Source organism: Mya arenaria, chromosome 11 (genome assembly GCF_026914265.1).
Source record: "Mya arenaria isolate MELC-2E11 chromosome 11, ASM2691426v1".
NCBI lineage: Eukaryota > Metazoa > Mollusca > Bivalvia > Myida > Myidae > Mya > Mya arenaria.
In genome coordinates, this window is record NC_069132.1 from 28219311 (window position 1) to 28242170 (window position 22860).

The window sequence follows — 22860 nt, forward strand, 5'->3', positions numbered from 1 at the left end:
GATAATTACTTCAAAAGCTATTTCGATTGATTAATGAATTTTATTTTACGACTCTTCAAAGTGATCTGCCGAAAACCAAACCCGCGGAAATGGAAGATTGTTTTGATTTTGACATATATTTTCCTTAAACACCAATCTAAAGGTAAATGCAACAAAGTATTATAAAAAAACAATATAATATACGCTACATTATGGCATCAAGTTAATATATGCTTTGGCACAGTGTAACAGTGTACTTGTAAACTCAAACCGTTTAAATGATAAATTGGTCATTTTAATTATAATAAGTGATATAATGGCATTTATGATTTAAGGCATTATGACAGTATTGTATTTTCCGTTTATTTCATTTTCAGCTGGTTTGTTTTTCGTGGATGTTTGATACTATTTTATTCTAAATTTCTAATACCAAGCTATGGCATACCCAGTCTGCGAAAAAAATAAAATAAGCATAGGCCATTCGGGCCTACTGTATAACCTATACAAATCCATAGGCCCGAATCATATTTCATAGGCCCAAAAGAAAAATAACAAGTTTGACCACTTCATAGAGTATTTAATGCTAATCTCTTGTAAAAAGGACAACAAAGAAAACACATGTTCCTTAGTCTAAAATAATAGACGTGTTATACAGGATTCTTCCAATCCCTAACGTCTAAACGGGAATGTGCAAAAAACGGGGGTGTTTTAAAAATATTGAAATTGTTTTAAGTAAAGTATTTTATGGTTGAAATTGATCAAAAAGAGTTATATTCATATTTTACCATATAAGTGAAATGTTATTTTGCACTAAACAAGCATTTAATGCATTAAAACAAGTTGTTTACCTTTCCAATAAAACGAAAGTTGACTGACACAGACAACAATTATGCGAAGGGTAACAACTCGATACAATCGTAATAGCTCGGCCTCCTCCGACAAAGCTTCGAGATAGACCTCGTTATACAATCGTAACAACTCGGCCATGGCCGAAATGTTCCGAGCGATTTAAAACTGTGCCCTAAAGCCTTGCAGGTGCCCTTCATGTATATATCGGTATGTTTTGACAGAATGAAATGAAAAAAAGCCGTCAAACTCATAATTATAAGTTGGATATTTATTTTTTTGTGTACGGAACTAATATAAAATAGCATTATCTGGTAATATTTCTTGTTTTTATGATATTTTATAGACGCTATATGCTTTAACCCGGAATCCTGATCGGAACAACTACCCACTTTTGATACTAAACAATTTGTACGTGAAGGATTTGCCATATCAAAAATCTAAAAAAAATCCGTCAACGTACAATTATTTGGACTAACATGTTCCTCAGCCATCTTCACATCATCATCAGCATCTGAGACTAAGCTGTCAATTGTCATCCTCTGAAATATATATATTTATTATATTGGATGACTCAATGATTTCAGTACCATATACCGTTCAAGTATGAAGGTTATTTCATAAAAATACTATCTGCTTTGGTGCGAGTTGAGGCTAAGCATCTTAGCAAATGCCAAAGATAGGACAAAACAAAAATAGCATTTATCAAATTATTTATATTACTGAAATTCCGTTTGCCAATCAGTGCAGGACATAGTGAAATAGGAACATGATGATGAGTTGTAGTGATCGTGAAGGTCAATGCACCTGGAATATTGATTATTTAATATAGTACAAACATTCCATGATATCTAATTGATGCAACCGAAAGGTGACATTATCATGGAATCACCTGGTCAAATATGTGAAAGTTCTTGAAATTATTTATTGTTCCACATGAATTATTATAGCTGCAATCATTAGATCAACTTTGTGTCCTTTTCACTTCAATGTCAGTCGTTTGCCAGGTCACAGTTCATCATAGCCAGTTATATGGCTTTCAGGAACACATTTAAATTCTGTTTTGCCGCAAACAGAAGAATACAAACATGAAAAAATAACAGCTCTTATATTTAGATATGTGTCAAATTTCATACCATAACATTAAAATAGGGTTTGCAAACATATATTCACGACTGGGCTTGATCAATGTCCAATTCTAAACAATCATGAAAGTCGCGAAAATATGTGACAAGCCGATTTATCAAGTCGAGGCGCTGCAATTTTGATTAATTGATACGAAATATGTTTTCTACATTAATAAATTAATGTTTTTAAAGACATGAAGTCTGTTCTGTACCTTATATCCAGGGATGGTAAAATTCCGGATTAATCTGGAATTTCGGATTTAAGGCCTCACGGATCGATTGTGAGATTAATGTAAATCCGTTGAGTTTTTTCGGGGGGGGGGGGGGGTACAGGGAGCGATTCGAGCTCAGATCGAACAATATGGGTACGAAAGGTGAGTTTTCCGGAAGTGTAAAGCCGGAAATTATCGAACCTATTAATGTCTTGGCAGTCGAGCTATATGATTGGTTAAGCTAGCATCGGGTGATTACGGAAATTACCGATGGGACTCGAAGGCAGTATCCGGATATGACAGACGACGAAGACGAATAAACGAGTATTGAAAAAAAAAACGACCACCACCAACTTCTAAAAACATCGATTCGTCGATTTAAAGGTATATTTGCTATTTATTTTTAAGAGAAATTCCCGAAACGTTTATTTTTTAAGTTAATAGAATCATAAGAATGTGATCAAGCTGAGAATGGCTTTTGCGCATGTAGCAATATTTCGGACATCGCGATTCGGATTGTTTCATAATAATCGATTTTTATTTTACAAATTTTATTTGGCGAAGTTTACGCTGTAAACTGTTTCTTTATTGTTCTCATAATGTTTGAAGCATTGTTCTCAATAAGAAGTGGCTATTGACTATAATGGAAGGTTCAAATGAAAATTAAAAAAAAAAATGAATACATATTTTGTAGTAGTAATATATATTAAGTAGGAGCAGTCAGTTTATTTTCTATTTGAGACAGTTCAACAAAACTTCTTGAGGACCCAGTTTGAGTGAGATTTAATTTCTATAGTTGTAATTTGAATTTCCAGGTATGTTGATGGTTCCAAAAGTCAGGGATGAACAGACACCTCGGCCAGTGCATCCAGTTGTTCCTGTCAATGACTGACAATTCAATGCAGAGGCCATTATACTTGGATTTATGGCTGAACATGACCTTCCATACTTCCTGGCACCACATGTAGTGAGTCTTACTTAAGACACTTGCCAAAGATACAAAAGCTCTCAGTGAATTAAAACTTCAAAGGTGTGCAACATCATATAAGATGACTTAGGGAGAGGCAAGCCATTTCAATGATGAACTTGTGGAGGACTTAAGTGAAACTCGGTTTTGTTTGAACTTAGACGGGTCAACAAACACAAACAATGAGAAAACTGTTGCAGCTATTTTTCTGTTATAGAGAAAGAAATAGTGTTGAGACATTTGGCCTCCTTAAAAATTACAAGGGCTGATTCTGAATCAATTTTCAAGGAATTTGAAAGCCTGTTTGAGAGACTTGAACTGACGTGGGACAATCTGGACAATCTAGTTTGTGTGCTGCTGGACTCGTGTAACACCATGAGAGGAAAAGAAATTGGCTTTGAGACCAGAATACGTCAACTTGTCCCTCACCTCATAGACATTGATGGCGACACAGTCAGACATGACCACAACGGCTCACTGCCAAAGCATTTACAGTCCCATTTGGATATTACTTGGAATAATATATATAATAATTAATAATATTATATTCTCATCAAATGTGCAGATAATGAAATAAATACTCTTTATGATGTATAAAAATTGAATAAATAACACTTTTACAATAAACATTTGCAAGCTTGATAATTGATATGTTTTTCATTATTATAAATCAAACATCCCACAGTGTAGACTGTTCATACACAGGCATTTGATCATAGCCAGTTGAGTTTTATGGGAAGTGGACAACTGAACCAAAATGTCGGGTGCATGTCTTATGCCTGTGACTTCAGGTAAAAAAGTAAATTTAACTTTGTTTAAAGACAAAGGTGTTTAACTTCACTGCTAAGATTCCTGATAATTGTTCTGATTGCGGATGTCTCCTGTTGAACATAATTATATCTACCAAACCGAAAGGTGTACTCCTTGAACACTATTCTAAGGCAAAAAAGGGTATGAGAAACCCTGAAATACTTGGCACTGTTATCATCCCTGTATATCGCATTCCATCGCTGAAAATTGATCAACTGGTTCTGTAATCGGCTATCCGATCGTGACGTCATCAAATGGAAGATAATTTGAAAAACGGTATAAAAGTATTTAAAAGAGTGTATACCGTGAAGCATTGTAATGCAATCCCACACTTTATGATTAATATTTGTGAACACAAAAAAGAAAATCGATTATTTGCGAAATAAAGCAAGTATTCGTCCATAAAAAATCATAGGCCCGCCGGGCGTATTCTCTGCCGATTTTGACAGGCCCGATGGATTTTTTATACGCCACGGGCATTGGGCGTGTGGCTTATTTCGCAGACTGCATACTGTCTTTCAATCTTGTCCATCGACTTTCAATCTGGGCCTTTTGTCTTTAATTTTGATCGTATCATGCTTACATAAATGTAGTGTAATATTGTTTAGGTGATTTATTATATTAATCGAAAAAAATCATCGTTGGTGTCGATCAATAGTGATTTCGCCTTAAATTTTAAATGAGCATTCTTATAGTCTTAGTCCTATATAATTTTTAGATGTTTTTTAATTAAGGCTATATGAATAAAAAAAAAGCATAAAAGAAAGTCAAAAATGCATAATATTTATTTAAAAATTATAGATTCAAAATGGCAATTCAAGCTTTTGTTCATATTGTAATTAGATCATTATAAATCGTTTTGTCAATCATTCTTCAATCTCTGATAATCAATATATTGATTATCAAACTAGCAAGGCTTTCATGATTGTTTACTAATGCCCTATTTCTAAAACAGACTTATGTTGTTATCTGCTTGCATTGCACTTCTTATACTGTACAGGAACAGGGGATGTCAATCTTTATTTCCAGGCCAAACCACAAGATGACTGGTAGACATTTCAACAGCAGATTTGATCAGCTAGTCAGGGAAAGCCCTATGCCTCAGGTTGGTATTGAAATAGAAAGTAATAGTGATACCCTTCTTTTACCAGATCTTATATTTAATATAAACATAAATTTTAAGTGATAAACCTTTAACTACTTACTAAAGTATTCATTTTGTGAAAATATACATTACCGGTACTAGTGATGTTCCGATGATCGATTATAATCGAAAACCGATTGGTTGGGCCTCGGCGACAATCGATAGTATTTAGTTATAATCGATTATCGAAAAAAAAATTAAAAAACAATAGTAAGTGTTCAGATGTTATCTTTAACAAAATGGCTGATGAAAGCCACAATGAGTAAGAAAATGAACTATTTTTTATACAACAACACTTAATAACTTCAATCATAGACATAAGGTATGTGCATATAACAGGGATGATAAAATTCCGGATTAATCCGGAATTCCGGATTTAAGGCCTCACGGATCGATTTTGAGATTAATGTAAATCCGTTGAGTTTTTTCTAGGGGGGAGGGGTACAGGGAGCGAATCGAGCTCAGTTCGAACAATATGGGTACGAAAGGTGAGTTTTCCGGAAGCGTAAAGTCGGAAATTAACGAACCTATTTACGTCTTGGCAATCGAGCTATATGATTGGTTAAGATAGCATCCGGTGATTACGGAAATTACCAATGGGACTAGAAGACAGTATCCGGATGGTCGTATCCGGATATGACAGACGACGAAGACGAATAAACGGGTATTGGAAAATTGGAAAAAAACGACCACCACCAACTTCTAAAAACATCGATTCGTCGATTTAAAGGGTATATTTGCCATTTTTTTAAGAGAAATTCCCGAAACGTTTCTATTTAAGTTAATAGAAAGTGATCAAACTGATTATGAATTTTGCGCATGTAGCATTATTTCGGACATCCCGATTCGGATTGTGTCATAATAATCGATTTTTATTTTACAAATTTTATTTGGCCGATTGAAGTTTACGCTGTAAACCGTTTCTTTATTATTCTCATAATGTTTGAAGCATTGTTCTCAATAAGAAGTGGCTGTTGACCATAATGGGAGGTTCAAATGAAAATTGGTTTGGTTCAAATTTAAACAAAAAAAATGAATAAATATTTTGTAGTAGTAATACATATTACGTAGAGGCAGTCATTTTATTTTCTATTTGAGACAGTTCAACAAAACTTCTTGAGGACCCAGTTTGAGTGAGATTTAAATTCTATAGTTGTAATTTGTATTTCCAGTTATGTTGATGGTTACAAAAGTCAGGGATGAACAGACACCTCAGCCAGTGCATCCAGTTATTCCTGTCAATGACTGACAATTTAATCCAGAGACCATGATACTTGGATTTATGGCTGAACATGCTCCCTGGCACCACAGTAGTGTGTCTTACTTAAGACACTTGCCAAAGATACAAAAGCTCTCAGCGAATTAAAACTTCAAAGGTGTACAGCATCATACAAGATGACTTACGGAGTGGCTAGCCATTTCAATGATGGACATGTGGAGGAGTTAATGGATCTCGGTTTTGTTTCAACTAAGACAAGTCAACAAACACAATGAGAAAACTGTTGCAGCTATTTTTCTGCTATAGAGAAAAAAATAGTGTTGAGACATTTGGCCTCCTTAAAAATCACTAGGGCTGATTCTGAATCAATTTTCATAGAATTTGAAAGTCTGTTTGAGAGACTTGAACTGCCGTGGGATAATCTAGTTTGTATTCTACTGGACTCATGTAACACCATGAGGGGAAATAATCTGGCTTAGGGACCAGAATACGTCAAAGTCCACCATGTCCACAACGGCTACGCTGCCAAAGCATTTAAGTCCCGTTTGGATATTACTTGGAATAATATATATAATAATTAATAACACTATATTCTCATCAAATGTGCAGAAAATGGAATAAATACTCTTTTTATGATACATAAAAATTGAATAATTAACACTTTTACAATAAACATTTGCAAGCATCATAATCGATATGTTGTTCATTATTATAAATCAAACATCCGACAGTGTAGACTGTTCATACACAAGCATTTGATCATAGCCAGTTGAGTTTTATGGGAAGTGGACAACTGAACCAAAATGTCAGGTACATGTCTAATGCCTGTGACTTCAGGTAAAATAAAGTAAATTTAACTTTGTTTAAAGACAAAGGTGTTAAACTTCACTGCTAAGATTCCTGATAATTGTTCTGATTGTGGATGTCTCATGTTGTACATAATTATATCTACCAAACCGAAAGGTGTACTCCTTGAACACTATTCTAAGGCAAAAAAGGGTATTAGAATCCCTGAAATACGGAAAGCTTCGGAGGGCTTCGCCCCCCTTGTCCCCCCACCAGGGCTTTGCCCTGGACCCATCGGGGGCCTTCGGCGGCCCCCTGAACCCCACGCAGACATTTTCAGGATTGGCAACTTGGCTCTGTTATCATCCCTGATATAATGATTAAGAGTTTAATACTGTACATGAATAAAACTACAACTCGGGTACTATCTAGTATTTTAAAAACCGATTGTACTATCGATAATCGGTTACTTGAGTGGAACCGATCATCGATAGTAAAATTGCAACCGATTCCCAACACTAACCTGTACTGATAACACAACTGTAACCGTATATTTAATAGCTGAACATGCATAAATGTTAAATGATTGGTGAGTGCTAAATTATTTACTGTGATCTACTATTGTCTCATAAGGTAGAAACACAGTGTTTTCTGCACCTTTATTTCAAATTAAACTTGGTATCCTTCATAAGATCAATTACTTTTGATATGCATTCATCCTTTTTTGTATATATTAAAACAATTGTATTAAATGGGGTTAATCTTATTTGGGAGTAAGAGTGCATCTGTAATATTTTTAAGGGGTGAGAGTGGTCCAATTGGTAGGGATGATCAAATTCAGAATTGATCCTGAAATCATTTTTATTTCAGATTATTGTACATTAATTTTGTTTGTTTTTGCAGGACATTTGCTTTAAAAACATTAAGAAGTACCTAAAAATGTATGTTAAAAAAGATTACAATTTTCAGGGTTGTAAGTAGTGATGTTCTTTCTTTCCTCTCATTAATAATTGCATTTGGTGAATTTCTGCAAATTTCCACTATGAGTTTATTTATACATTTGGAAGTGTTCAGTTGTTGATGCTAATAATATGGCTGGAAGCAACAACAACCCTCAATAACTTCAAACATACACATATATAAGCATAGTACATGCCTAAAAATGAAACTATAATTAAAGTATTGCCAAAAACCGATAATGCTATCGATAATTGGTTACTTGTGTGGAACTGATTATTGATATTAAAACTGGAACCGATTCCCAACACTAGTTGTAAGCCCCTTTACCCTGATTTGGGTCTGACTTAAAAAGTCAGGACTGGGCATTTTGGTCTGTTACCATCCCTGTAAAGGTGTAAGATTGTGGGATGGCTTTTTCATAAAATAATTTTGTTTGCTTTTCAAAAGCTACTATTTTTTAACAGTTTTATGTTCTTTTCAGATGTACAATCACAGTATGAATGCATCCATGTTTTCCAACAATGGTTTTGACAGCTTGCGGTCCAATCCGATGTCCGTTTCTGCTCTTCCAATGGTTTCATCAGTTCGTCACCAGTTTGATCCATTCAGGTGAACATAAAACATGAATAGCATCACAAATCCCTTTTGAAAAACCTTGATTGTTTTGGCTTGTAGGAAGTTAGAAGAAATAATGTATTTCCGAATCAATTTGATATCTTGAACAAAACAACAGTATTGTCTTTTTTTAACTGAAATTTCTACAACTAAAGTAATGGATTAATCTTAACCAGGCAGAGTTCTGTCAATTTAAAAGCATGAAGGCATTTATACAAAGGGGAAATTTCCAGGTCACCACAGATGCTTATGAGGGGACAGCCAACGATGGAAAATGTTAGTATTTCCACCATTTTCAACAGTTTGAAGAACCCTCAACCTAGAAATGTTGGACGCCATTTGGAAGATGAAGAAAATAACCCAAATATTCATGCTGGACACACATTCGGCACGAAAGCTAACTCCAAGAAATCGACAAATAATGCTGTTTTTAACGCTATCAGAAATACTAACAGAAATACTATTTTAATGCCGGGAAGATCTTCAACACAAACATATACTCAGGTCTTAGAATGCAATCAGCAGAGACAACAAAGACATGGAACATTAGGTAATCCGACCGAAGAACTGATTGGAGATGAGGACATGGATAGTCTGGACAACATGAGTTATTCAGAGGAATCTATTACAACTGCTGATTGTGTAAATGAAGGTGGTGAATTTGTTCCTTTTCATTTGATTGTAGTTGTTCACAGTTTATTCACTTGTATTATTATCAAAACCTAAGTGTTTAATTGAATAAAAGGCATACTGGTTACTGATATCTTGCTATTACGTGGTCTTCATCGACAAGTCAGATGTAGGTCTAAGATTGTACTTGTACTATCGATAATATGCATTGTTGTAGCTACTATAAGCTTACTCCTCTGAGCTGTATTAGGATTTCCATTTAAAAGTAACAATCATTTCCTTCCGTAAAAACTCTGTAATCCTGCTGTTCTTGTCACATAGACCTGACATCTGCAGCCTCCGAGGTTGAAGCGTGTGCGTTGTTCAACTGGATCATAAAGGTGGTTCCCGGCATGCACTCCATATGTGTCGAGGGCAAGAAGAAGTAAGTGTGGAATACTTGTGGTTTTGTTGGACACTGGCAGGTCATGTTCATATAGTCCTATCATGTATTTTATATTTTAAGAGCTCAATAGTAAAGCAGGTTATATCTGTTGTTGTTATTATTGATATTTCATAGGTTCTTTCCTGAGAAACTTTACAGGTATTAAATGATTTTATAATATTAACATTTCTTCATGTTAATCACATACCAAATGTCTTTCTCCAGCTTATCTGATGTGAATTACTGGCACAGTGGTATGGTGGTAAAACGGCTCGGCGAGAAGGTGGTGGCGACACATTCCGGGGCTGTGTACCGGCTGGTGGGAAACATTGATGTCATGGATGCTTTGTCTGCAGGTAAAAGGCTGACAGTTTGCCAAGTTTAAATATTAATGAGTTTAAAAAGCCACTTTCACATTATCTGCTGTATTTTTTTTATAATGTTTCCATCTTTGGAAATAATATTCTATAGTAAATTTATTAATAGTCCACTGTTTCCCTTGTCCATTTTTCAGAGAAGCGTTGATAATATATGTCAGTTAATTTATCAGTCATTTAAGAAAGTTGACAGATCACATATATTTTAATTAGCCCTTGTATAAATTAATTATGATCAGCCAGTTAAACTTTATTTCAAACATTTAAAAATGTTGAGTGATATAAATTGTTTTGAGTCATTTTGCAAGAAATTGCTAATTACACCTCGTGCATAATATGACCTGCAAATCAAATAACAGCTATAACAGAAACTGTGCTAAGATTGAAACTTTGTATGCACATGGAAGGTATAAGCATTGTAATTTCAATACTCAAGTATTTTCTAAGTAAACTGTATCTGCGTGTAGATTGGTCATGATTTGTTATTTGCATATTGCAGGGTTTCCGAAGCGTGTGGTTGAGGCTTTCTGGGTTGGATTTCCTGAGGACTGGGAGAGAGTGATAGCTGCGTACTTCAATAATGAGTACTTAAATAGGTACATACTTTGTTAACGAGTACTTAAATAGGTACATACTTTGTTAACGAGTACTTAAATAGGTACGTACTTTGTTAACAAGTACTTAAATAGGTACATACTTTGACAACTAATACTTAAATAGATACACTAAACATGCACTGTTAGTGCATACCATGAACTTCAAAGTGCATCAAACAACATTGTGATATCTTTTAACAAAAATCAATCCAGCATTGTCCAGTTCAGTAAAAATCACATGATATTCATCAAAAAGCATAAAAGAAATGTTAAAATGAAGCAGGACTACACTCTGCCCCTATTAAAAAGCAATAACTGCTCATCAATTTGTGATTACACCTTGAGCTTTCATTCCATTTTCACATGTTCATGTTTTTGATATTTTGTTTCAGGTCAGCAGAAGAAACAGGATCTGATGATGGTAATTATCCAAAATCTTACATCTTAAATACACACTTGATACACTTGACCAGTATTTTTCCTTGTCAGAGCTATTTACCGCCTTTTTCAGGCTCTGTTCCTTAGTAATAAATGTAATTTTCCCACTGAAATAATATTTTCCCATCTGTTTCCTCCTCAAGACCATCTATAACACAGTATATTGTAGATAAAAAACGGAGTCAAAACATGTTTGATTATTGTTTTTCTTGTTTTTTAACATTGTAAGCCATATGTCAGTATCCTAAAAAAATCCCAATTTGGAAGTCACAGATATATGGGGCTAAACACTTATATATATTCAGCAGTTAGTCCAGTAAAAAAAGAACTTTTGAGTAAATGCTGGCAAAAATAGAATTTACAACATGTTGGAATTCCAACAGATTGAAGATGTAAACAAAAACGTTATCATATACACAGCGTACGTGGTCTATTTAGAACATAGGCCTTATTTAATCTGATGGTTATATTGTCATGATTGTTTAATGCTGTGACGGTTAATTGTCATGACCATTTATTTATCTGCATTACAGACATTGCTACATTAGAAGAGACTGATGTTACCAAGGAAACAACGTTGGATCAACATGACATTGAAGTCACTGAAGGTGAGTGATACTCTCATATCTCTGTCCTTTTTAACAAGAGATCTAATGTTTGATAAATATTGATAATTTATACATGCAGGCTTAGATTATAAACTTTGTTTTGATGTGGTGATTTGTGTCTAGTCAGAGAAGAAAAATAGGGCAAAAAGCCTTGAAACACGCGTATTTCTATCAATTGATAAGGTTAGTGTTAGTCAGGGCCAGTCATACTTATAACAAAAAGACTGTTTAAATTGTAGCCTTAGGGCTTTTTTATGCCCCCTTTTGAAAAAAGTGGGGTATATTGTTTTGCACATGTCGGTCGGTCGGTCTGTCTGTCTGTCGGTCGGTCGGTCGGTCGGTCGGTAGGAATACCAAATGGTTTCCGATCAATAACTTGAGAACGCTTTGACCGAGGGACCTCATACTTGGTATGTGTATTGGTCATGACCAGCAGATGAACCCTATTGATTTTGAGGTCAGTGGGTCAAAGGTCAAGGTCAGTGTGACCTTTACATGAAAAACGGTTTCCGATCAATAACTTGAGAACGCTTTGACCCAGGAACCTCATACTTGGTAGGTGTATTGGTCATGACCAGCAGATGAACCCTATTGATTTTGAGGTCAGTGGGTCAAAGGTCAAGGTCAGTGTGACCTTAACATGAAAAACGGTTTCCGATCAATAACTTGAGAACGCTTTGACCCAGGGACCTCATACTAGGTAGGCTTATTGGTCATGACCAGCAGATGAACCCTATTGATTTTGAGGTCAGTGGGTCAAAGGTCAAGGTCAGTGTGACCTTTACATGAAAAACGGTTTCCGATCAATAACTTGAGAACGCTTTGACCCAGGAACCTCATACTTGGTAGGTGTATTGGTCATGACCAGCAGATGAACCCTATTGATTTTGAGGTCAAAGGTCAAGGTCAGTGTGACCTTAACATGAAAAACGGTTTCCGATCAATAACTTGAGAACGCTTTGACCCAGGGACCTCATACTAGGTAGGCTTATTGGTCATGACCAGCAGATGAACCCTATTGATTTTGAGGTCAGTGGGTCAAAGGTCAAGGTCAGTGTGACTGTAAGCTGAAAAAAGGTTTTCTGATTGTCCATATTTTATTTTCTTATATAGTAGACAGTAGAAATTTATATGTCACTAAATGCATGAGTTGAAGTATCAGTTTTCAGTGAACATCTAGTTTAATTATGCCCCCCTTCGAAGCAGAGGGGTTATATAATTGCTTTGCACATGTCGGTCGGTCTGTTGGAAGACCAAAGCTTGTCCGAGTGATAACTCAACAATTCCCGGACCTATGGTCATCAAACTTGACATGAAGATTAGGTATGACCAGTAGATGACCTGCCTCATATGCATCCAATGACAAATCAGCTGTCATTTCAGTCCATGCATATTTCATTCAATTGTCCAAATATTTCTGGCAACTTGGCGCTCAGGGGGCATAATGTTTGACAAACATCTCTTGTTTTTATACAAGAACTGCTTTCTTAACGCTTGAAAATTTTATGAAAGTAAAATTTCTGGACAAAAGAACTAATTTCTATTTGATTTTCACAATTCCTTAGTTGAAGATTCAGATGATGGTAATGATGAGGCAAAGAAGGGGAAAAACAATCCAAAACAGAAGAAGCAGAGGCGATCATCAACAGTGAGAAAAGTGAAAAGTCGAGCCGCGGTCAGACCTAAGGTGAGGGAGAAGGAGAAAGAGGATGTCTTGGAAAGCTGGACGATTAAAGTGATGCCTTCTGGGCAAGGGATTCAGATACTTGGAACAAGATCGTAAGTTCTTTCTTATCAAAATATTAATACGTTTACACTTTTAAGATTTGTGTGCAGTTTTTCTCCATTCACCACTGAAATTCAGATATAATTTCAACATTTGATTATGTGTGAAGAAATAAGATTATGAATATAAAATTATGTGCTACTATTTATAGAATCTGTTATATGCACATGTATATCTTGATTAATGGTGGAAACCTTTGTCTTTTTATTAGGGTTTGAAGCAAGTTAACAGTATGAAAGTTAATGCCAACCGAGGCTTTAGATCTAATATTAATTTCATTATACTGAACAAATATTATTGACACCAGTGACATCTGCGAAATGCTAAGCGTCTACTAACATGGATTTTAAACCCTATTTTATAAGCACCTATAGTGCCCAGGCGCTTGAGAAAGCTAGAAATGTATTTTTGACTGCATGTGAGTGTAGTATTCAAAATTAGCGCAGAGACATTACAGAATCACTAATGATGACTACAGGTTATTTAATATTTTAGGCAAATTAACATGAAATTTGATAATAAAAATTGTTGGTACTTGCTTTATTATGTACTTGTATTGATCTTGATTCCGTTTACTGATGTTTCCTTTGTGTAGGAATGGGCGTGTCTGGCACAGTACAGCCATCGAAGAACGGCTGGATCGAAATCGCCTAAAGTCATCATCTGGGTCTGTTTACAAGCTTAAAGGGCACATGGATAAACTTCTGGCAATTGATACAGGTGGGACCACTGTTAAATGTTAAAGTGTGGGCTGGGGAAAAGGGTTGCACATGTGAATTGTTTTATCTTTGCCCAGTGAACAGACCATTTGGCAAGCTTTTCCTGTGAAGTTTTTATTAAGCAACTGTGCCTTGTAAAAGGGACTCAAGACTCAGCGTGTATGGCAAATTATTTAGAGTTATTTTTTTACGCCATTTTAATTATAATGCTACATAATTAGCAAAATTTTAAGATGCAATCATTAGTCATACATATAGGGCATGAACTTATTTCATAGTTAATTTTGTGTATGATAGACTGTTATATAGTTAAAAGTATAAAACCTGATACTGTTGCCTTGAATTTAGTGGATTACAATTTCTCTTTCTAAATCTTAGGGTTTGTTGAGCGCTCTTCTATCATGTGTTTGATTTGAGGGTGTCACTGTGTGTTGTTTGCTTTTTATAATTTTTACATGTGATACGAATGATAGACGTACATGTACCTGCATAAATAATAAAAAATGTATATTTATATCTTAAAGGTCTACCAGAAATAGTTATCAGCAAGTTCAAACATGGATTTCCTAAGGAATGGCTTGAGTTAGTTCAGGAACATCTACTTGAACAACCAAAAGTGAAAAATCAAAGACTGAGAACTCCTAAAGACTGTAAACCCACAAAACAGCAGTCTAAGACTGTACCAAGGAATGCTGTGAAACATGAGGCTACATTACAAAAAGAGTCTAAAATTATTAAGTCAGAGCAGAATAGAAAGCCTAGTAAAACAAACAGCTCTCTGAAGAGAACCTCTGAAAGACTGAATCATAGTGATACAAACATTATTATTAAGAAAACCTCTGACAGACTGAATCAGTCTTCACCGTCAATACAGAGAAAACTCAACACATCAGCATGTTCTGAGAGGTTGGCTCCAAGTAGAATGGGTAAGACCTTATAACAATCTTCTAAAAATAGAATGTCTGTTGCTTAAATAAATAACACTGTCTAAATTTATGTATGTTAAGTGTTTATAGACACCAGCCCAACAGGATTACACTTCATTAAGGATAAGTGTAGTTGTTGTGCCAAATCTGTTTAGGGTCATTTATGTGGAATGCTTCATGTAGATTGTAAATTTAGCATCATATCAAGTACTTAAGACCAAAAATGTACATAAAGCGGACATCTCATCAATAAATAAACAGCAAAATATCATAAGATCAGTAAATTCAAATAAACAAAGTGAGTGTCAGAATTCAAAGTTAGATTTGTTTAATTAAATTTTTATTTTTAAGAACAAAATTAAATTATTCCAAACTAACAAATGAATACTTCCATTAATCACATCCCTTAAACCTTTATTAAAAAAAAACTTTATCTTCCTTTAGTTGTGACTCCGACGGGCATGTCTGTAGATGTTGAAACCCTGGGTCGATCACGTAGTGGTCGTCTCGTCAAACCGCCATTGCAATGGTGGGCAGGCCAACAGCTAGTCAGGGAAGGGGAGACATTCCGAGTTGTGGTGCCTACCCTAGGTTCTTCTCAGTATGTGCAGCAGTTTGAGGACAATTTCAGGGTATGAATAGATTTTGAGCTTTTCAAAACTTCTTATTACGTCTTTTGCTCATCTCTTTCTTTAAATCTAGAATCAATAGGTGAAAGGTCAAGGCATGGTGATGTTTACTATGAAAATTGCAAGTGCTTTCATTTCCAAAACATAACTTTTGAACAACTTGGTGTTGAGTCTTCAAACTTGATATTCACTTTGAGCATTGTCAGTAGATGGCCTTAACTTATTTTTGGTTTTAATGAAGAATGTTTCCATAAAATCATATACTTTTTCTAAAAAGGAAATGTCTGGTTGTCTTTTTAATCTTTAGACTCTATTCAGAACTGCAAAATGCGAGGACAAGGAGGCAGTAAGAAGAAAAAGAATGATTCGTTAAACACTAGCCAGTCATCTGTGAATACCACACAATCCTCAGGTAAGACATTGAACAACAGTATAGCCTTCTTGTGCACAAAAAATAGTAGGACTGGCTAATATTTTTAAAGTTGTTTCACTGTGCTTTTGCTAACCAGATTTCTTCTCTTGAAAAAGATTCAATTGTTTTAAAGGGTACATTGAAGTGTTTTACTCAAGTTTGTACTGCAAAGTGATTTAAGTTAAACCTTATTTCTTAAGCCATTATCCTATTCATAGATTATTACAAAACTTGTGTATTAAGTATGTTTCCAAAAGCATTGTACAAATCTATGAATATGATAGTTGATGTGACATTGTATGTTTAACATGTGGTCTCAGATGGTTGAGGAAACCTGAGGGGAAATTTCACTTCTTAGGGGAATCAACTCTGGTGACCTTGGCTTGAAGGGTGAACAGAATCCTGGGGCCCAAGTTAACCATTTTATTTCTCTATCGTAGGAATTGTAGATGGAAACCAAGGGGGTAAAAGGGGCAGCTCATCAAGGAGTGTGAAAGATGGTCAGGGATGTAAGGAGAAAATTTCACAAAACGACCTTGAGGTTAGGATAATTTTTAAACAGAAAACACAGCAGCATGAAGTAAGTGATAAGAATTCACACAAAAACACTGGTGGTGGTAAGAACTGTGGCAGTGCTTCAGAGATGTATGAACTTGATGGATCGGTTGATGGTGGTAGAACGAGGAACAGGAGAAGTGCCAGCAGAAAAGGTTCAAAGGTCGTGAAAGAAGTTGTAGATCAGGACAACGTTGTCTCTTCAAGCACAAATGAACAAAATATGGACTGTGATAGTTCTGTTGAAATGGAAAATGGGAAACGGAAGGCGAGAGAGATCATAACAAAACGAGCTTCTTTGAGTCGGACAAGAAATGGACAACAGGTGTTGGAAGAAAACCAGTCAAGTATGAGTGACAGGACATTGAGAAGTAGAAACTCAGTGCATGAGGTTGATAGTGATAGTGAAGGGGACTCAACGTTAGAGAAGGCTGAAGTAAAAACTAAACAGCCGGAAAAGAGGAATACAAGTAGTAGGTCATTAAGGGAAGAGGTGCTTACAAAAACTTCACTGCGGAATAGGAAAAAAATGCCCGTGATAATTGAAAGTGATAGTGATACATCAATTGATATGGAGTCAAGAGAACAGGAAGAGAGAAGAAAACCAGGAAAGAAGCTAGAACAGGGCTCTAGCAAAGGCAAAAAGAGAAAGGGGGGTGTAAGAATCTCAGAAAATGTTGTTGAAGAAGAGGAGGTTGACATGGAGGTCAGATGGACGGAGGAAGAGACAAACAAGCTTGAAGAGTAAGACCACATACATTCTTATTTTGTTATTCTTTTTTTTTAAGAAGAAATATTGAGGCATTATTGTTCTGATTGTTGGTGTGATTTTTTTACATAAACATTTAACTGTATGTAATACCAGTAACAATACATATGTATTGCAGAGTGCGTAACTCTGGTTTACTATGCCATTGAATAAACTGTTTATTTTTATAAGGTCTGAAAATAGATGAAAATATTAAAGCTGTTTATCTAATACTTATATGGCTCTTTATAACAGTGCTTGCAAAATCAACAACCCAGCCCATCCGATGTACTGGTTACGTGTAGCAGAGGCTGTCGGAACTAAAACCGCAGAAGAATGTTCTGAAAGGTTCTTCCGGGATAGTCACACAGCACGGACAAGATCGGAGAAGAAAAAACCTGTCAAGGGTAGGCAAGTTTTTTAATAAATTGTTTTTATGTAATTGATTATACGTTTGACCTTAATTGGTAACTTATTTGACTTTATTCATAAACAGTAAGAGGTGGATGGGAGGGGGCGTATTTTACATGGGACAGGGCCTCTCAAAATCACCATAGTTATGTTTCAGTGCATAGTTTAAGACATGCATACATTTTTTATATTGTGTACTGTTTGCATGGTCATACCAAAGGTATGCAGCAAATAATTTCAAATCACCACTTGATGTCCAAAAACTGCACAAAATTAGCCCAACTAAATTTTACTTCTTAACAATATATGTATAAAGGTCCTTACAAAATACACACTACTGGTATATTTATCATTATATTCATTATAAATTCATGGAAAGTAATTATACGCTTAAATTCATGAGTAGTCAGAAAATCGTACATTTGTTAAGTTTTGTTAGACTGCATTAAAAATGGCAAGGAGTACATTTCATGTACCTTGAAAAAGATTTAAGAGGCTTTGAAAATAATTTTAACATGGATCTTAGCCATTTGACCTCTTGCTTTGCACCTGACTTCCTCATACTCAAACTAAATTATTAGGATTTTCTGTCTGTTGTTATTCCTAATACATATATTGTTGATATCAAAACTTACTTAAACAATATACAGTAAAACAAATGTTAAATGACCAACATATAGCATAGTCTAAATGCATGGTTTCAGAGAAACCCAAAGTGACAAGTCTAACAGCTAACAAGGGGACATTAAAGAGAAAGCAGCAGCTCCGCGACATGCTTGATCAGGGAAACCAGGATTATGAAGATGATCTCTTTGAGTCAACACCTTTCAAGGCTAAGAAGCGAAAGGTACTGTGTTCCTTTATTTTGTTTTAAAAATTTATGAGGAGCTTTTTTCCTCACTATATCATCCAATGTAATCTGTTTGTTCAGGTTTTAGTTTAGACAAATTCACCATACATGACAATATTGCACTTTTTTAGCTTTTCTTTTTTTCGATGAAAAGAAGTTGAGATAATGTCATAGTGTAACTTTTGGACATGTTGTCTTTGGCAGTATCATCTTTAGTGTCAGCTAGCAATTTGTTTAACCTTGACCATAACTCAAGACCTTTGAAGATATTCAAATGAAACTTGGTATGTACACTCTTTGCAAGACAAAATATGTAATTGCACATTTATTCTTTACCACAAGCTTGCTTGTATCTTGCTTCCCAATACATTGTATGTTGTTTTTATGTACATAATGTACAAATGTGTTCCAGGCAGCAACCTTTGGACTTGATGATGAGGATGATGAGGCTATTTATGAAGAACTTGCTCGTAAACAAGGCAAGAGTCGCTTCGAGACACCGAAAGGTGACTTTAGCGTGGGATACATCAAACCCATGGCTGCGTCCAGCAAGAAAACCCCATTATCTAGAGTTGATGAAGACATGTTTACACAAAAGTGAGTTTATGGGTATTAATCAAGCTTATGTTCAGTTTTAATATATAAAGCAATGTGCGAAGTTTGCTGTATTGGCAGACTCCTTTTGTTTGCCTTCGGTTTGTGTAACATGTATGACATTGTGCTCTTGAATGTTATATTTTATTCAAGTGAATTAACAACACTTACTTTGCCTTTTTCTCTTTATTTTTTTTATCAAGCCATTCACTTCTTAAGTCTTGTTTGCTGAAAAATATTGTTGCCAATGCCTATAATAAGTTGTGAAAATTGCATATTATCCTGTTGGTAATATGTACTTCCAACTTTAGAGGTAATAGTTATTATAATTATTAATCCAAATGTATGTTGCTTTTTTTCCAGGAGAGACCTTGATGGCTATGTACACAGGATCATGAAGCGTAGGATGGTTAACAAGAAGAAAAAAGTGGTATCGAAACATGACACTCCTAAGCCACCAAAACCGGTACCGTAATTTTCATCATCATCTGCTGTTTTCTTAAGACAAAAAGTTGAGGTATTATCATAGCCATGGTGTTGAGGTCAGCGTTGTTGTGCAAAAAGTTTAACCTTACCTGAAAAATAATAGAATATTGAAATGAAACATGGTACATATGTTGCACATAACTTTGGCATAAATAATTATGCCCCTTTTTCGACAAGTATTGGTGTTCGTGCCTCAGTACGTGTTTACATTGAATATTGATTGTTTTGTGTCTATCTTCGTTCATGTGTTGCAATTTTCATTTCGTTAATCTGTTTCTTGATCCTGTAGTTTTGATGCTATCCCAATTATTTTAGTGATAAAAGTCATTATTCGCAACATGATCTTGGTACAACTAAAACCACTATTTTAAACCATTTAATCTCTGTTGGTTTCCAGGCAGTTGTGGTCCAGGATGATGCAGATCCAAGAATCATTCAGAAACTGTTCAAGGACATTATGAAAGAAACTAATACTGATAAGGAGAATCACGAAGACTCGGAGCATGAAGAGGATTACTACTGGGACGAAAATATCGCCGAAAATAGTTCGTGAAAATTTGAGTTGTGACGAGAATAACACAGGATTAGGTCATGAACATTTGAACTGGGACAATAAAATCACACAAAAAGTTGGAGAAAATATGAAATGTGATGAGAATATCGCGGGAATAGTTCATTGTGAAAATTTGAACTGGGACAAAAATATTACAAAAATAGTTCATGAACAATCAAACTGGGACGAGAGAATATCGCAGAAATAGTTCATGAAAAATTGAAAGATATTAATGATCTCAGAGATGTTTTGCGTCAATTTGAACAGGAACAACAATAGTTCTTAGAAATTTATAAGGGACGAAAATATTGTCAAAAATAGTTACTGATTTCAACTAGCTTGGACAAAATATTGTCAAACAGTTTTGAAAATCAAAACTGAGAAGAATTAAAAGACTGATAGATATTTTCTCCAAAATTTGGACTGGGATAGAATTATTGGTGAAAATATTTTTTGATGAAAACATAGATGAAACATACTTCCTGAACTAAGAACTGTCAGATGTAATTGTTTTATGAAATTAAGAATAGAAAAAAAGTGTTTAGCAGTTGAAGAACTTGTTATACAGAATAGAAATGAGATGGAAAAAAATGTTGATTATGGCAGGGATATCCCCCAACATCGTTCAGTTACAAATATGCAAACCATTGCACAGCCACAGACTATTGCACAGTTTTAATAGCTAGTATCTTTTAGTATCACCGATGCTTGCTTGTAAAGAAAACTATCATTTTATGTGAAAATCAAGACATAATTGTACAAATGCAATTTCTGTTTTTGATGTTTACGGAATCATGTTTGTTATGTTCGAATGGTCACATTACTTTCAAGAGTAGGTCATTATAAAGCAATCCATGATTGCATGTGTAATTTTCAATGTAATGAAAGAATACTGCGACGTTTGAATAATGTTGTGGAGTGGTTTATTTTAATTACAATGCAAAAGCTTCACCATCATTGGTTAACATAAATGGTGGTGATATATAGATGCAACTTATTTATTGTAACCTTGTCCTCATATAATGCTTTGCACCCTGACTTTAAAAAAGAAAAAAAAAAACAGCATGATATATACCGGTAATAAGAGACTAAAAATTTGTCGCGGAGACTCAAGGTATTTAAATACAGTCATTTGTACTTTAGTATGTGTCAATTGTTGAAGCTATTATATTATCACTTATCTGCTTATAAAAAAGAAAATGTCAGGATAGATCTATTGTTTAGCGCTTTTGTCATTGTTGCGGACGGAGTCGTGAAATATTTTTTTAAATTTTAGTCAAAACTCAAAATACCATTTCAAGATATTCATATGAATCGTTAAACACATATTGCCAATAACAATATACATTTACATGTATAACAAGGCAAATTTTAATATAATATTTTAGTTATGCCCCTTGGCCAACTGCAAAGAACAGATGAGTGGCCGCTTATGGTGCTCTGTTTACTGTAATTGCTTTATTGTTAACAATGCAGTATCGTTTTATATGAAAATAAATTTTATAAAAAGCTGTTAGTAGTTCACGCTTAATATGCACATTCTAAATAGTGTGCAAGTTTTCAACCTGCATGAACTAGATGTTTCAGAGAAAATTGAATGTCAATTTAGAGTCAATCCTCTAAATTGTGTTGCCTCTAGAGAGATAGCAAGATGCTTCTCTTTCATTTGACCAACAGGCATTAAAGGGAAATCATCCATTTTGTTTATCTTTGCCTGGATGTTACATTGTATAAAGATGAACATTGTTCTCCAAGAACATTTTGAACATGATGGCTTACCATAGTATCTAGTATGTTATTATTGAGATAGTACTCCTCTGACATAACTAGAATTCATGGAGTCGGATGTTATGCTTGTCAAAATTAAAGGTCACCTTGACCTTTTACTGACTCCAATGTGCATAACAGGTTGAAAGCCTATGACAAGTAATTTAAAAGTTATTGATCTGTAAGCGTAGCCCTGGCCATGAATCTTTGAATATATGTCTGGAGTGTTCAATCTTGTGTTCATCATGATGTGGTGAACATTTGTGCACAGCTGTTTCAAAATCCTTATTGAAGAGATAACAAAATCTGACCTTTGACCCCTTATCTGTTACTTGTCCTTGAAGGCATATAAATAGAGCCTCTGCATAATTAATTCCGTAAATATTTGTGCCAATTTTATTAAAATCCTTCCACAAGTTATGGAGTGGATACTAACAAATGGCTTTCTAACCTATGACCTCCTTCACCTGAAAGGTTACCCATCTTGAATGTTCTCTCTACATGCTTTAATATGTGATAGACATTAAGTTTTGGCCTTTGACCATGAATGACTTTATGACCTTGAAAGTATGTCACTGGAACATGTGCGTCTACATGTTATCTTGTATGTGGTAAAAAATTAAAATTTCAAAATCATTGAGAGTTGTTATGATATGTAAATGGATATCTGATCTTTGACCTTGAAG

At 34.9% G+C, this 22860-nt stretch overlaps 1 protein-coding gene across 1 annotated transcript; it reads left to right on the forward strand.

Annotated features, from left to right (window-relative positions):
• The first annotated feature begins 55 nt into the window (after positions 1 to 55).
• Positions 56 to 22700, forward strand: LOC128209009 (uncharacterized). The gene is made up of 20 exons (XM_052912805.1): positions 56 to 142; positions 4971 to 5046; positions 8532 to 8659; positions 8899 to 9317; positions 9617 to 9719; positions 9945 to 10075; positions 10596 to 10692; positions 11085 to 11113; positions 11664 to 11738; positions 13304 to 13517; positions 14120 to 14244; positions 14768 to 15169; positions 15614 to 15801; positions 16117 to 16210; positions 16651 to 17509; positions 17769 to 17920; positions 18629 to 18771; positions 19187 to 19371; positions 19732 to 19834; positions 20252 to 22700. Exons 2-20 carry the CDS (start codon positions 4984 to 4986, stop codon positions 20405 to 20407), a joined length of 3666 nt encoding a protein of 1221 aa, XP_052768765.1. The 5' UTR covers positions 56 to 142; positions 4971 to 4983; the 3' UTR covers positions 20408 to 22700.
• The last annotated feature ends 160 nt before the right edge of the window (positions 22701 to 22860 follow it).

Coding starts and splice junctions, on each gene's coding strand:
- LOC128209009 (XM_052912805.1), top strand. CDS start 4,984: ATGACTGGTAGACATTTCAACAGCAGATTTGATCAGCTAGTCAGGGAA. Junction 15,802..16,116: donor AGTTTGAGGACAATTTCAGG/GTATGAATAGAT, acceptor GACTCTATTCAG/AACTGCAAAATGCGAGGACA. Junction 17,510..17,768: donor GAGACAAACAAGCTTGAAGA/GTAAGACCACAT, acceptor TCTTTATAACAG/TGCTTGCAAAATCAACAACC.